This window comes from Ahaetulla prasina, chromosome 1 (genome assembly GCF_028640845.1).
Source record: "Ahaetulla prasina isolate Xishuangbanna chromosome 1, ASM2864084v1, whole genome shotgun sequence".
NCBI lineage: Eukaryota > Metazoa > Chordata > Lepidosauria > Squamata > Colubridae > Ahaetulla > Ahaetulla prasina.
In genome coordinates this window covers 3892455-3907081 of record NC_080539.1, presented here as the reverse complement: position 1 = coordinate 3907081, position 14627 = coordinate 3892455, and the positions used below count along the sequence as shown (strand labels likewise).

The window sequence follows — 14627 nt, the reverse complement described above, 5'->3', positions numbered from 1 at the left end:
TCCTATATGGGCGAGCCCTAGACATGCAATAGAGAATATAAATATAGAACAGAAACAGGAAATGATTACTTATAAAGAACTTTTGTATGCTGAAGGAGGTAGATTGCAATTAAAATCATTACAGGTATTAAATGAAGAAGGGAGGAATTATACTTGGTTTCAATATGGGCAAATAAGTGCTAGATGGAAAGAAGATCAAAAAATTGGTATAATGCAAAGGGAGGAAAATTTAATAAAGCAAATTAGAAATCAGACCCAGGAGCATATAAAGAGATTGTATAATGTGTTGCTTGAAATAGATTCGGAAAAGGATTTGGTAAAGGATTGTATGATAAAATGGGCACAGAATATTCAGGAACCAATAATGTTGGAAACATGGGAGAAAATTTGGGTTAGAAATGTTAAGTTTACACAAGCACAGAATTTAAGGAAAATTTTTATAAGATGTTTTATAGATGGCATAGATCCCAAAAATTATCATGTATGTATCCTAATATCCAAGCGAAATGTTGGAGGTGTGATTGTGATGATGCTACATATTTTCATATTTGGTGGACTTGCAAGAAAATTAAGGTCTTTTGGATAAGAATTTGGTGGATTATTCAAAATGTACTGAAGAAGAAGATAAAGTTCCTGCCACAATTTTTCCTTTTGGGAATTATAACGGATTGTACAGGGATTGAGACTAAATTGATTCTGAATTTAATAACAGCAGCAAGACTGTTGATTGGACAATACTGGAAGAAAGAAGAGATACCTACAATAGAAGAATGGATATTGAAAGTTATTAATTTGGCTGAGATGGCTAAAATCTCAGCTTTTAAAAGACAATACGCAGGAAAGATATTTAATTGAATGGAAAAATGGATTGATTATCTACAAAACAGATATCAGATTAAGAAATATCAGATTGCCTTTGAATAATTAGAAAGTTATTTTATGTAATGGGAGGGGTTGGGAGATGAAAAGCTTTGGATGTGGTTATTTGGATTGAAGGAAAATTTTATTCTATGTTTGGTTTATGTATAACAATACCTTGTGATTGACCGGGAAGCCGGGGGAGGAGGGGAAGGGTTTTTGGGAGGAGGGGGAAAGGGGGAAAATGTTTTTGTTTTTTAAAACTCTTTCAATAAAAAAAAAAAGAAATCAGAATAGAATAGAATAGAATAGAATAGAATAGAATAGAATAGAATAGAATAGAACAGAACAGAACAGAACAGAACAGAACAGAGAATGGAATGGAATGGAATGGAATGGAATAAATAGAATAGAATAAGAAATCAGAATAGAATATAGAATAGAACAGAACAGAACAGAACAGAATAGAATAGAATAGAATAGAGAATGGAATGGAATGGAATGGAATGGAATAAATATAATAGAATAAGAAATCAGAATAGAATAGAATAGAATAGAATAGAATAGAATAGAATAGAATAGAATAGAATAGAATAGAATAGAATTTTTTATTGGCCAAGTGTGATTGGACACACAAGGAATTTGTCTCTGGGGCATAAGCTCTCAGTGTACATAAAAGAAAAGATACCTTCATCAAGAAGCAATCCGATTATTTGGAAACACAAATAATCCGGTTTCATGATCTACCTTCTGGATCATCACGATGTAGATTCCCGTCTGCTGGAGACCGCGGGTGTAATAGAGCATGTTCACCCAGCCCAAAAGCAAGGCGAACACCATGGGTAACACGTATTTTTCCGTGTTTGCAAAGAACATCACGGACGAGGCCAGGATGGCGAGCGCCTGCACAAACCTGGAAAGAGCCGGAGAGAGAAACAGAGAAGAGCAATGAAGACGATTAAAGGCCTGGAGACAAAAACATATGAAGAACAGTTTAGCTAGTCTGGAGAAAAGAAGGACTAGTGGGGACATGATAGTAGCATTCTAGTATTTGAGGAGCTGCCACAAAGAAAAGGAGGGGGTCAATTTATTCTCCAAAGCCACACCTGGAATCCTGCCTCCAGTTTTGCTCACCACATTACGAAAAAAGATGTTGAGACTTTGGGGAAAGCGCAAAGAAGAGCAACGAAGATGATTAAAGGCCTGGAGACAAAACATATGAAGAACAATTGCAGGATTTGGGTTTGGCCAAAAGAAGGACTGCAGGGTAGAGATATGATCACAGTATTCCAATATTTGAGGGGCTGCCACAAAGAAGAGGAGGATCAAGCTATTTTCCAAAGCCCCTGAAGGCAGGAGAAGAAGAAGCAATGGATGGAAACTCATCAAGGAGAGAAGCAACCTGGAACTAAAGAGAAATTTCCTGACAGTAAGAACAATTAACCAGTGGAACAGCTTGCCACCAGAAGTTGTAGGTGTTCCATTACTGGAGGTTTTTAGTCGAGACTGGATAGCCACTTGTTTGACATGGTATCAGTGGTGGGATTCAGCCAGTTCGCACCACTTCGGGAGAACCGGTTGTTAACTTTCTGAGCAGTTTGGTGAACTGGTTTTGAAAGAAATAATTAGGGCAGAGAACCGGTTGTTAAATTATTTGAATCCCACCACTGCATGGTATATATGGTCTTCTGCTTGAGTTGGGGGTTGGACTAGATCAGTGGTCACCAACTGGTGATCCGTGGACCACTGGTGGTCCGTGACAAAATTTTGGTGGTCCGCAGAAAAATTATTTGCATTTTTTATATTGCACTAAATACTATTTATAACATAATAACATAACATAACAACATAATAACAGAGTTGGAAGGGACCTTGGAGGTCTTCTAGTCCAACCCCCTGCCCAGGCAGGAAACTCTACACCATTTCAGACAAATGGCTATCCAACATTTTCTTAAAAATTTCCAGTGTTGGAGCGTTTACAACTTCTGCAGGCAAGTGGTTCCACTTATTGTTCTGTCAGGAAATTTCTCCTTAGTTCTAAGTTGCTTCTCTCCTTGATTAGTTTCCACCCATTGCTTCTTGTTCTACTCTCAGGTGCTTTGGAGAATAGCTTGACTCCCTCTTCTTTGGGGCAGCCCCTGAGATATTGGAATACTGCTATCGTGTCTCCCCTAGTCCTTCTTTTCATTAAACTTATCTTTTTAAAAAATTCATATTAGTGGTCCGTGGGGTTTAAAATTATGAATTTAGTGGTCCCTGAGGTTCGAAAGGTTGGTGACCCCTAGACTAGAGGACCTCCAAGGTCCCTTCCATGTCTGATATTCTATCTTCTATCTACAATCTCCAATGCCTTGAACACCTCTAACATGGCTGTTTCTCAAGTATGCCGCCAAGCTGGTTGATGGAGAGGTTGAGAACGTAAGATCTTCTTGTGGGTAACATGATAGCAGCCTTGGAGTATGTGAGGGGCTGCTGTCCCAAAGGAGAGAGGGAGTCAAGCTATTCTCCAAAGCACCTGAGGGCAGGACAAGAAGCAACTGGTGGAAACTAATCACCAAGAGAAGCAACCTGGAATTGAGGAGAAACTTCCCAACAGTGAAGACAATTAACCAGTGGAACAGCTTGCCACCAGAAGTTGTAGGTGCTCCATCACTGGAGGTTTTTAAGTCGAGACTGGACAGCCACTTGTTTGACATGGTATCAGTGGTGGGATTCAGCCAGTTCGCACCACTTCGGGAGAACCGGTTGTTAACTTTCTGAGCAGTTTGGTGAACTGGTTTTGGAAGAAATAATTAGGGCAGAGAACCGGTTGTTAAATTATTTGAATCCCACCACTGCATGGTATATATGGTCTTCTGCTTGAGCTGGGGGTTGGACTAGATCAGTGGTCACCAACTGGTGATCCGTGGACCACTGGTGGTCCGTGACAAAATTTTGGTGGTCCGCAGAAAAATTATTTGCATTTTTTATATTGCACTAAATACTATTTATAACATAATAACATAACATAACAACATAATAACAGAGTTGGAAGGGACCTTGGAGGTCTTCTAGTCCAACCCCCTGCCTGGGCAGGAAACCCTACACCATTTCAGACAAATGGCTATCCAACATTTTCTTTAAAATTTCCAGTGTTGGAGCGTTTACAACTTCTGCAGGCAAGTTGTTCCACTGATTAATTGTTCTGTCAGGAAATTTCTCCTTAGTTCTAAGTTGCTTCTTTCCTTGATCAGTTTCCACCCATTGCTTCTTGTTCTACCCTCAGGTGCTTTGGAGAATAGTTTGACTCCCTCTTCTTTGGGGCAGCCTCTGAGATATTGGAACACTGCTATCGTGTCTCCCCTAGTCCTCCTTTTCATTAAACTTATCTTTTTAAAAAATTCATATTAGTGGTCCGTGGGGTTTAAAATTATGAATTTAGTGGTCCCTGAGGTCTGAAAGGTTGGTGACCCCTGGACTAGAGGACCTCCAAGATCCCTTCCAGCTCTGATATTCTATCTTCTATCTACAATCTCCAATGCCTTGCACACCTCTAACATGGCTGTTTCTCAAGTATGCAGCCAAGCTGGTTGATGGAGAGGTTGAGAACGTAAGTAACATGATAGCAGCCTTGCAGTATTTGAGGGGCTGCTGTCCCAAAGGAGAGAGGGAGTCAAGCTATTCTCCAAAGCACCTGAGGGCAGGACAAGAAGCAACAGGTGGAAACTAATCACCAAGAGAAGCAACCTGGAATTGAGGAGAAACTTCCCAACAGTGAAGACAATTAACCAGAGGAACAGCTTGCCACCAGAAGTTGTGGGTGCTCCATCACTGGAGGTTTTTAAGAAGAAACTGAACAGTCACTTGTCTGACATGGTATATAGCACGGGTTAGGCTTAGGGGTGCTTAGAACTGGCCCACGGGGCCACCCTGAAAACAGGGAATGGCCCGCGGTGCCTCTGCCAGCAAAAATGGAGCTCGGGAGGACTGTGCGCTACTATTGTGACCCAGACCCAAGTAGGTAGTAATAAACTTAATCCGTGGAAAAATACACTTTATTCGAACAGCTGGGAATTACTTCATTCCCAGCGTAGTTCAACTCAAAGTAAAACAAATGCCTCCCAACACAAATTCCTCAGTTTTCTCACAAACCTTAGTCCAATTAGTCAAACTGCCAAAGGCCCTTCCTGGCAAACGTCCAGAAGCCACAAAAACAAAGAAGTACACGAAGCAGAAGACGGAGCAGAAGACGCAGCTACAACATTGTTTTCCGGCAAAGCTGAAACGCCGTTGCTGGTCTTCTTTAAGCCTTATGGGAAGGGCCAATCATCTCCTGGCCTTACTCCTGAGTCACCCTCTTTGCTTGAGCTGCTCTTGCCTTCTGGCAGCTCTTCTCATGCGTGCATTAGGAACAGGCTCCTCCTGTTCCTCTGCCTCACTACTATCAGGCTCTGGAGGCTCTGGAGTCCGCACCTCACTTCCCAATGGCCCTGGCCCCACCTCTGCCTCATCACTGTACGACTCCGTTACCAGCTCCGCAGTCTGCTGATGGACCACAGCTGCTACATTTTCAGCCAGGATGGCCTCCTACAGCCCTCTGCCAGTGGAGGGCTGTAGGAGGCCAACCCAAAGGGAAAACATATGCTTTTAAAAGAAAAGAAAAGCCTCTGATGATCAGGCAACTCAGCTGAGATCGTCAAAAGAGCCTTTTAAAAGCATTTTTTCTACAACCTCTTCGTCCGAAGAGATTGTAGAAAAAATGCTTTTAAAAGTAAAAAAAAAAAGTTGGCCACGCCCACCCAGTCACATTACCCACCACTACCACCAAGCCATGCCCACAGAACCGGTAGTAACAAATTTTATATTTCACCCCTGCTCTAATCCTTCCAGAAAAACGTATACGCACGTACAGGAATATCTCGAAGCAACTGTCCACTAGAAGACTTTTCCAAGAGAAGCGCCTCCTCCAGAAGTAAAAACACTAAAAGGAAATAAACAGGGAGAGAAAAATCAGAACACTGCATTATGACAAGGATGTGGGAAGACCCAGTTCACACTGGCCAGTTATTAATTTGGGGGCGATTGTGCAAAGGCTCCTGAGAGCAGAGCAGAGCTACTTGCACCAAGCGTGCCAATCTGCTGTGCCATGGCTTGTGCCACGGTGTGGTGGTAGCAATGTACCCAGGTGAGTGTTGTTGTTGTGTCTGCTGCAGTCCCCGAGCAGGGCCTCCTGGCTGAGAGTGACTTAGAGAGTGAGGGGGAAGAGCCGACAGGGCTACCCTCTGTGGGACCTTCCTCTCTGGCTACGCTCCAGGTCCCAGAGGCAGGCCAGATGGAGGAGGAGGAGCTGACACGGCCTCTTTCCCCCGACCCCTCCTCCTCCTCCCTGGCAGAGCTCCAAGAGCCAGCTGAGGAGAATCAGAATACACCCCACAGGGTATAAAAGTGGGTGGAGCTGCCTTTGGGCTCCGTGACAGACAAAAACAGACTTTTGGGAGTTTTGGCTGTGCTATTTGGTGATTCAGACTTTGGCTTCAGTTTATTCCTGAACTGCAATTATGCTGGTCTGAGGAGAACTTGGTAGACAATCGCAGGTTCGTTGCCAGAACTGTTATCTGTTGTTGGAATAAATTGCTGGCAAAGATATTAAGCTCGCGTGTCTTTTTGGTTGTGGTTGGGAGGGAACAGAACAGTTGTGTCCTGTCGGCACACAGACCCCTCCAGCAGCCGAATCAGAGGAGGAGGAGGAGGAGGAGGAGGAGGTGTGGGAGTCAGGGCCAGCATCAAGGCAACCTGACAGCTCCGAGGGGAAACAGGGAATGGAGCTGGCAGAGAGAGAGAGAGAGAGGTGGAGCCTGGGCTGTCCGTCGGCCCTCAGATGGAGAGTCAACAGCCACCAGGTCTGGAGGTGGCTGATGAGGAAGAAGAGGAACAGCTGGATCCACTGCCTGACATGTAAAGGCAATGTAGGTCCAGTGGTAGGTCCAAAGACATATAGGTCCAAGTGCCTGACTTGCAAAAGGCAGAGGAGAGGAGAGCTGTGGAAATCTATGGGCCGGTCCTTGGGACGGAAGAGCCACCGCTGCTAGCGAAGCCCCACCCCTAGCTGTGGGGATAAAAAGTAGGGGGCAGAGATGAATAGATGTGGCAGACAACTATTCAACTTCCGCCGGGACGGACTTATTAGCCTTCTGAGAGAGAGAGAGATTTTTTGCCAGCGCTGCTGGCGCTCCTAATAAAGGGAACAATTAGGTAACCTCAGAGGGTTTGTTGTGTTTGAGAGCTGGGTCAGAACAGACCCCTGGTCACATATCAATGGCAGAAGTACAAGTATGTATACAGGTAGTCCTCATTTTATGACCACACTAGGGATCGGAACATTTGTTGTTAAACGGTGAGGTTGTTAATCAAGACACCCCATGTGTGCAATTTGCCACCTTCCCTGCTGGCTTCCCCACTGACTTCGCTTGTCGGAAGCTGGCTGGGAACGTCACAAATGGAGATCACGTGACACACACACCCAGGACGCCGCAACCATCATAAGACACTTTTTTTCAATGCTGTCCCAAAAGTGGTTTTTTCAGGAGGCAACTGGACTTTCTGTTTTTTTCTCTAAAGATATTTTGCTTCTCATCGAAGAATCTTCTTCAGCTTTGACTGGATGGTGGGGAAGGGAAGGATTTATATCAGTGGTGAAATCCAAATTTTTTTACTACTGGTTCTGTGGGTGTGGCTTGGTGGGCGTGGCAGGAGAAGGATATTGCAAAATCTCCATTCCCTCCCCACTCCAGGGGAAGGATACTGCAAAATCACCATTCCCTCCCCACTCTGGGACCAGCCAGAGGTCGTATTTGCCGGTTCTCCGAACTGCTCAAAATTTCCACTACCGGTTGTCCAGAACCTGTCAGAACCTGCTGAATTTCACTCCTGATTTATAATCCATGCAGACAGCTGGTAATTTGCATCCTTGGTTGTTAAACGAACGGTTGTAAGACAACGGCTACATATATAAAAAAAAATGCATGTGTGGTCAGAAGACATCCTACCTGAGCAACGAAGAGATAAATGCCACCAATTAAAATGATCACGGCTCCAAGAAGTCTTAGTAAGTTCTGGAATGTCACTGTTGTTGGAACAAGAGACTGTAAAGAGAGGAAGAGAACAGGTTAAGGACAGGGACTTCGGTGTTGGGGAGATGGCAGATCCTTCAGAGCGGTATTCCTCAACCATGGCAGCTTTAAGATGGGTGGACTTCAGCTCTCAGAATCCCTAAACCAGCATGCTTTAAGAGGGGAGGACTCCAACTCCCATAATACCCCAGCCAGCATGCTTTAAGAGGGGTGGACTCCCACGCCCAGAACCCCCCAGCCAGCCATGGGAATTGAAATCCACAAATCTTAAAGTTGACAAGATTGAACACCCCTGTTGTGACTCGTCCTCCCTCCTCTCCTCAGCCGGGCCCCTCCTGTCTCCAACCGGGCCTTTTATCAGACTCCGAGTCTGATAATGAAGATGAATGGCCTGTCATGACTCCAGCCCCCGGCCCTGGCCCCATGCCCAGAGAGGATTCCAGGAGTGAAAGGAGTAGCCCAAGAAACCTCACTCATACAGCATGTGTTCCTTTGGCTCAGCCTTCAGAGCAGGAAGCCAGCCAGGTGCTGGAATTACTCAGGCCTACTCCCTCTGACCCCTCCCTTTCCCAGAGGCTGACAGCAGATCCAGCTGAAGACAATTCAGTGTGGGTGGACCCTTGCTTCCAGAGCTCTGAGAGGTGATGCCAGCAGAAGGAAGGGTGGAGCAGGCCTGAATAAATGCTGAGTCATGGAGCCACACCCCACAGCCTATATAAAGGACCTGCTTTTGGCATTCCAACATTGAGTCAAGCAAAGTCTTATCTAGTTTGCTGATACCGGACCCTATCACTGAAGTCACAACTTGGACTCCTGCCTGCCCTGAGAAACCTCAAAGGAACTTGGCAAGCTGCAAAGGCTTCGTTGCCAAGTTTGTTACGGACTTCCTTGACTCGTTTGTCGGAGCGGGGGTGGGACACGACAACCCCTGGTTTAGATCTTCTATATTTCATCTGAAGTATCTGCATCTTTCTCAGCTTTGTGTCATTTACAAAGAGATAAATCCTTTCTGCACAGTCACCAAAGTCATTACACAAATGTTGAAATGCATGGGATCCAGGTCCCCCTCTCAAGGTTTCCCTCCTCTCTGGAGCGAGCTCCTCCCCAGGGGCAGTCATGTAGCCCACTGGGCATCTATCCGTAGTATGGTTTACATTTTAACACTTTATGCCAGAAATTATCATGAGGTAAAGGTTTGGAGGCTTTGCTAAGATCCAGGTAAACTACGTGTACAGCATTCCCCCTATCTACTAAGTTAAGAATTCTGCTAAAGTTGTTGAAATTAGCCTCATGTGATTTAATAACAACAACAACAACAACAACAACAACAACAACAACAACAACAACAAAGTTGGAAGGGATCTTGGAGGTCTTCTATTTTGTGACCCAGGCCCAAGTAAGTAGTAATAAACTTAGCCCGTGGAAACACAAACAAACATTATTTGAACAGCTGGGAATTACTTCATTCCCAGCGTCATTCAACTCAAATTAAAACAAATGCCTCCCAACACAAATTCCTCAGTTCGCTTGCCAACCTCAGTCCAATTAGGGAAACTGCCAAAGGCCCTTCTTGGCAAACGTCCAGAAGCTACAAAAACAAAGACGTAGACGAAGCAGAAGACGAAGCAGAAGACGCAGCTACCAACTTTGTTTTCGGCAAAGCTCAAACGCCGGTGCTGGTTTGTTTTAAGCCTTTTGGGAGGGGCCAATCATCTCTTGGCCTTACTCCCAAGTCGTCCTCTCTGCTTGAGCTGCTCTTGCCTTCTGGCAGCTCTTCTCATGCGTACATTAGGAACAGGCTCCTCCTGTTCCTCTGCCTCACTACTGTCAGTCTCTGGAGGCTCTGGAGTCTGTACCTCACTTCCCGATGGCCCTGGCCTCACCTCAGCCTCATTGCTGTCGGACTCTGTTGCCAGCTCCTTAGGCTACTGACGGACCACAACATTCTAGTCCAATCCCCTGTCCAGGCAGGAAACCCTACACCACTTTGTTTATAACAGAGCCATGCTGGTCTCCTGTGAATTGTAGAAGGGCTTCCAAACACATTATTTAAATAAAACACATCAATACAACTCCATCAGCCTTTGGAAACATATTCTTATTTTGGACTGATATTGTTATTTGTTTGAGTTATTTATCCTTCTTTTTCCCCCAGAGTTCAATACAGGTAGTCCTAGACTTACAGCAGTCCGTTTAGTGACTGTTCAAAGTTACAATGGCTTTGACTTGTCACCATTTCACACTTATGACCTTTGTAGCATCCTTTATGGTCACGTGAACGAAATTGACGTGCTTGGCAACTGACTCATATTTATGACCGTTGCTGTGTCCTCCTGTGATCCCCTTTTGTGACGTTCTGACAAGCAAAGTCAATGGGGAAGCCAGATTCACTTACTAACGCATCAACGGAGGTGATTCCCTTAACAACTGTGGCAAGAAAAGTCGTAAAATGGGTCAAAACTCACTTTACATTTTGGGGTCAACTGTGGTCGTAAGTCAAGGACTACCTGTAGTATTCTCCCTTTTTTGAGAGAGAGAGAGTTCAGTTGGACTTACAAAAAGGGATTAACTCAAATTCAGCCCCTTCTCTTTACCAAAAGCATCCATTTGCTTAAAAAATAGTTACCTCACCATTTAGGGGCCGGTAATAAGCAGTGCCTGTGTAGATGAGCATGAAAATCAGGTGGATGAATAAACTGAAGAAAAACCTTTTTCTAATGAAGGATTCCCACTTGTGCTGAAGTAGCTTGTTCAAAGGCTCCAGGGCCACCATTTTGTATCGGTTCTGTGGACGGAAAATATCATAGAATTGTGGAGTTGCTGGTGTCCAGATGGAGTCAGAGACGGTAGCACAAACTTATAGTTTTATATAAATAAATATATTTTACAACTATATATACAGCGAATAAGGTAGTCAGGCAAACAGGAGCATCATGAGGTAAATCGACACAGCAGGAGCATCATGAGGTAACAGTGGCGAATATCTGTAGCCCAGTTATAGGATGAGGGTGAAGGTTCATTTTCCAAGTTTATGGGTTGGTTTCCGAACGTTTCATTACCAGGCTCGGTAATATCTTTAGCAGAATTTAGGAGAATTCTAAACTCCGCTGAAGATGTTACTGAGCCTGGTAATGAAACATTCGGAAACTAGCCCCCAAGCTCAGAGAAAGAACCTTCACCCTCATCATGAGGTAAATCATCACAGCAGGAGCATCATGAGGTTAATCAACACAGCAGGAGCATCATGAGGTAAATCGACACAGCAGGGGCATCATGAAGTAAAAGCCTATACAGCAGGAGCATCATGAGGTAAAAATACACAGCAGAAGCATCATGAAGTAAATCAGGGGTGTCAAACTCGTGACATGTCGTCATGTGATATATCGCAACTTTTCCTCCCTTTGCTAAAATGGTGGTGGGTGTGGCCAGCATGTGACATCCCATCCAGCCTATGGGCTGCGAGTTTGACACCCCTGAGGTAAATAAACACAGCAGGAGCATCATGAGGTAAATCGACATAGCGGGAACATCATGAGGTAAATCACAGAACAAACAGGGCACACAGAAAAAAGGCGGGGAAAATGGAAATACCCCCTCCACACCCAAAACAACCAATCACAATGCAGATTGCCTCATGCAGGAGCACTCTCCAAACAATCAACCACAACTGTGTGTCCTGGCTCATGGCACAGCCCCACTGCTCCAGCTACTAAATTGTTAAATATGTAAACAAAGAAAGAAGGGAGATTCAAAACTCGTGTTCTCAGTTAGTAGTCTTCAGTCCCCACTAGACCAGGGGTCTCCAAATGGTCAAAATTGAACCCCAAGATGAAGTGTTTGGAGAACTCTGTGTTGTTTTAGGTTGCTGAAGTGTTCGGAGACACTCTCTAGATCAGGGGTCTCCAACCTTGACAACTTTAAGACTTGTGGACTTCAACTCCCAGAGTTTCTCAGCCAAACACCACAAGTCTTAAAGTTGCCAAGGTTGGAGACCCCTGCTCTAGATAGAATACCTGAAATTTCAGGCCAGATCAGTATGGGTAAAACATTGAATTTATCTAAACACCCACATTTAGAAACTGGACAAAGATAATATTGTCCTTTATTCGCAAGGCAGTTTAAAGAAAATGAAAAGAATAAAATAAGTTATTCATTCTTTAAAAAAAGATCCTGAACCAACTTTGTCAGAAAGGGTTTTGCTGGAAGGAAGGAAGGAAGGAAGGAAGGAAGGAAGGAAGGAAGGAAGGAAGGAAGGAAGGAAGGAAGGAAGGAAGGAGGAAAGGAGGGAGGGAGGGAGGAGGAGAAAGAGGAAAAGGAGAAGAAGGAGGAAAAGAACAGAGAAGATCTTGAGAAGAACCATTCATTCCACTCACTGGAGTGTTGCTGCTGTAGGCCAGGATTTCCAGCACTGAGTTCTCTTCACAGCTGTCGACAGAGGTCAAGTCGTAGAGGGAGACGTGGATGGGACCATAGGTCCACTCGGTGAACTTGCGCGAAAGGTGCTGGAACTTGGGGTCCTTCATCTCTCGGTGGAGCATGTGCTTGAGGATCTGGAGAGACCAAAACGGTTGAGTTAGTGACAGGAGTATCTCTAGAGGACAAGTCAAAATGATCTCCATATCCAGCCGTCATGTTGACATTTTTGACCTTCTTGGAGACACCTCTGATAACTTAGCTACATAATCAAGAAAACTTCTCCTCAGACATGACTCTCTTTGGACTTTTGTCCTCTTGCACCTGACTACGTCTACCACTTCTTTTCTCTACTTTGTATTCTGGCAAAGAGGGAGATTACCTCGACTTTCCCAGTCTTGGCAGCCAGCTTCAAAGGGGTCAGCTCTTTCCGGTTGACAATCTCTTCCAATTTGCATTTACGGTCAATCTCGGCCCCTCTCATCAGGATCATGTCGTACATGTAAACCACGAGCTCGGTGTTCTTCTCCGTGTCATTGGCCACCATCACCAGCGCATGGAGGACGGTGTTGCCCATGGAATCCTGTTCGGTCAGCCTGGCCTTCTGGTGAGGGTTATCCAGGAGGTACATGACCACCTCTGGCTGGTTGGTACAAGCGGCCAAGGAGAGAGGAAGTTCACCTGGAAGAGAGGAGACAATGGGCCAAGGTTGCATTGAACATCTACATCAGAGGTGTCCAACCTTGGCAAATTGTAAGACCTGTGGACTTCAACTCCCAGAATTCCCCAGCCAGCAGGTCTTTGAGTGGCCAAGCTTGAAGTCCACAGGTTTTTAAATCTTCTGGACTTCAACTCCCAGAATTCCCCAGCCAGGAAGTCTTCAAGTGGCCAAGGTTGAAGTCCACAGCTCTTTAAGTCTTGTGGACTTCAACTCCCAGAATTCTACAGCCAGCAAGTCTTCGAGTGGCCAAAGTTGAAGTCCACAGCTCTTTAAGTCTTGTGGACTTCAACTCCCAGAATTCTACAGCCAGCAAGTCTTCGAGTGGCCAAAGTTGAAGTCCACAGCTCTTTAAGTCTTGTGGACTTCAACTCCCAGAATTCCCCAGCCAGGAAGTCTTCGAGTGGCCAAGGTTGAAGTCCACAGCTCTTTAAGTCTTGCAGACTTCTACTCCCAGAATTCTACAGCCAGCAATTCTTCAAGTGGCCAAAGTTGAAGTCCACAACTCTTTAAGTCACCCATGCTGGCTGGGGGATTCTGGGAGTTGAAGTCCACCCATCTTAAAATTGCCAAGGTTGGAATAATGGCTACAAGTAGCCCTCAACTTGCAACCACAATTGAGCCCAAAATTCCTGTTGCTAAACAGAAATGGTTGTTAAGTGAATCTTGCCCCATTTTGCAACCATTTTTGCGACCATTGTTAAGTGAATCACTGTAGTTGTTTAGTTAGGAATTCGTTAAGTGAATCTGGCTTGCCCATTGACTTTGCTTGTCAGAAAGTCACAAAAGGGGATCACGTGACCCCAGGACACAGTGACCGTCATAATTATGAACCAGTTGCTAAGCGTCTAAATTTTGATCACATGACCATGGATATGCTGCAACGGTCGTAAGTGTGAAAAACGGTCATAAGTCCCTTTTTTCAGTGCCATTGTAGCTTTGAACTGTGACTAAACGAACGATTGTAAGTCGAGGACTGCTTGCAAATCAGCCAAAATATTCCCCTCCCACCCTTATTCTGGCTATAAGGAGAACATCTTACCCAATTTTACCCATTCTCAGAAATTCAAGACTTTTCCAACTAAAATGATACCTCAATAAAGGTAAAAAGTAAAGGTTCCCCTCACACAGATGTGCTAGTCATTCCCGGCTCCAGGGGGTGGTGCTCATCTCTGTTTCAAAGCCGAAGAGCCAGCGCTGTCCGAAGACGTCTCCGTGGTCATGTGGCCGGCATGACTCAATGCCAAAGGCGCACGGAACGCTGTTCCCTTCCCACCAAAGGTGGTCCCTATTTTTCTACTTGCATTTTTTACATGCTTTCGAACTGCTAGGTTGGCAGAAGCTGGGACAAGGAACGAAAGCTCACCCCATTACGCGGCGCTAGGGATTCGAACCGCTGAACTGCCGACCTTTCGATCGATGAGCGTCTTAGCCACTGAGCCACCACGTCCCTTCCTCAATACTCACTGTTAATTGATTCATTGTTAATTGGTACCTCAATACTCATTGTTAACTGATTCCGAGAGCTG

The 14627-nt window shown here is 44.9% G+C and overlaps 1 protein-coding gene across 1 annotated transcript in view; it reads right to left on the bottom strand.

Annotated features, from left to right (window-relative positions):
- LOC131188620 (transient receptor potential cation channel subfamily V member 2-like) overlaps positions 1-14627 on the bottom strand; it is a 43744-nt gene that overhangs the window by 15962 nt on the left and 13155 nt on the right. Inside the window, exons 6-11 of the mRNA XM_058163998.1 lie at positions 12763-13061; positions 12341-12517; positions 10594-10752; positions 7884-7979; positions 5748-5818; positions 1606-1771 (exon numbers count right to left, since the gene is read on the bottom strand). Coding sequence (XP_058019981.1) covers positions 1606-1771; positions 5748-5818; positions 7884-7979; positions 10594-10752; positions 12341-12517; positions 12763-13061 — 968 coding nt within the window. The remainder of the gene's footprint in view (positions 1-1605; positions 1772-5747; positions 5819-7883; positions 7980-10593; positions 10753-12340; positions 12518-12762; positions 13062-14627) is intronic.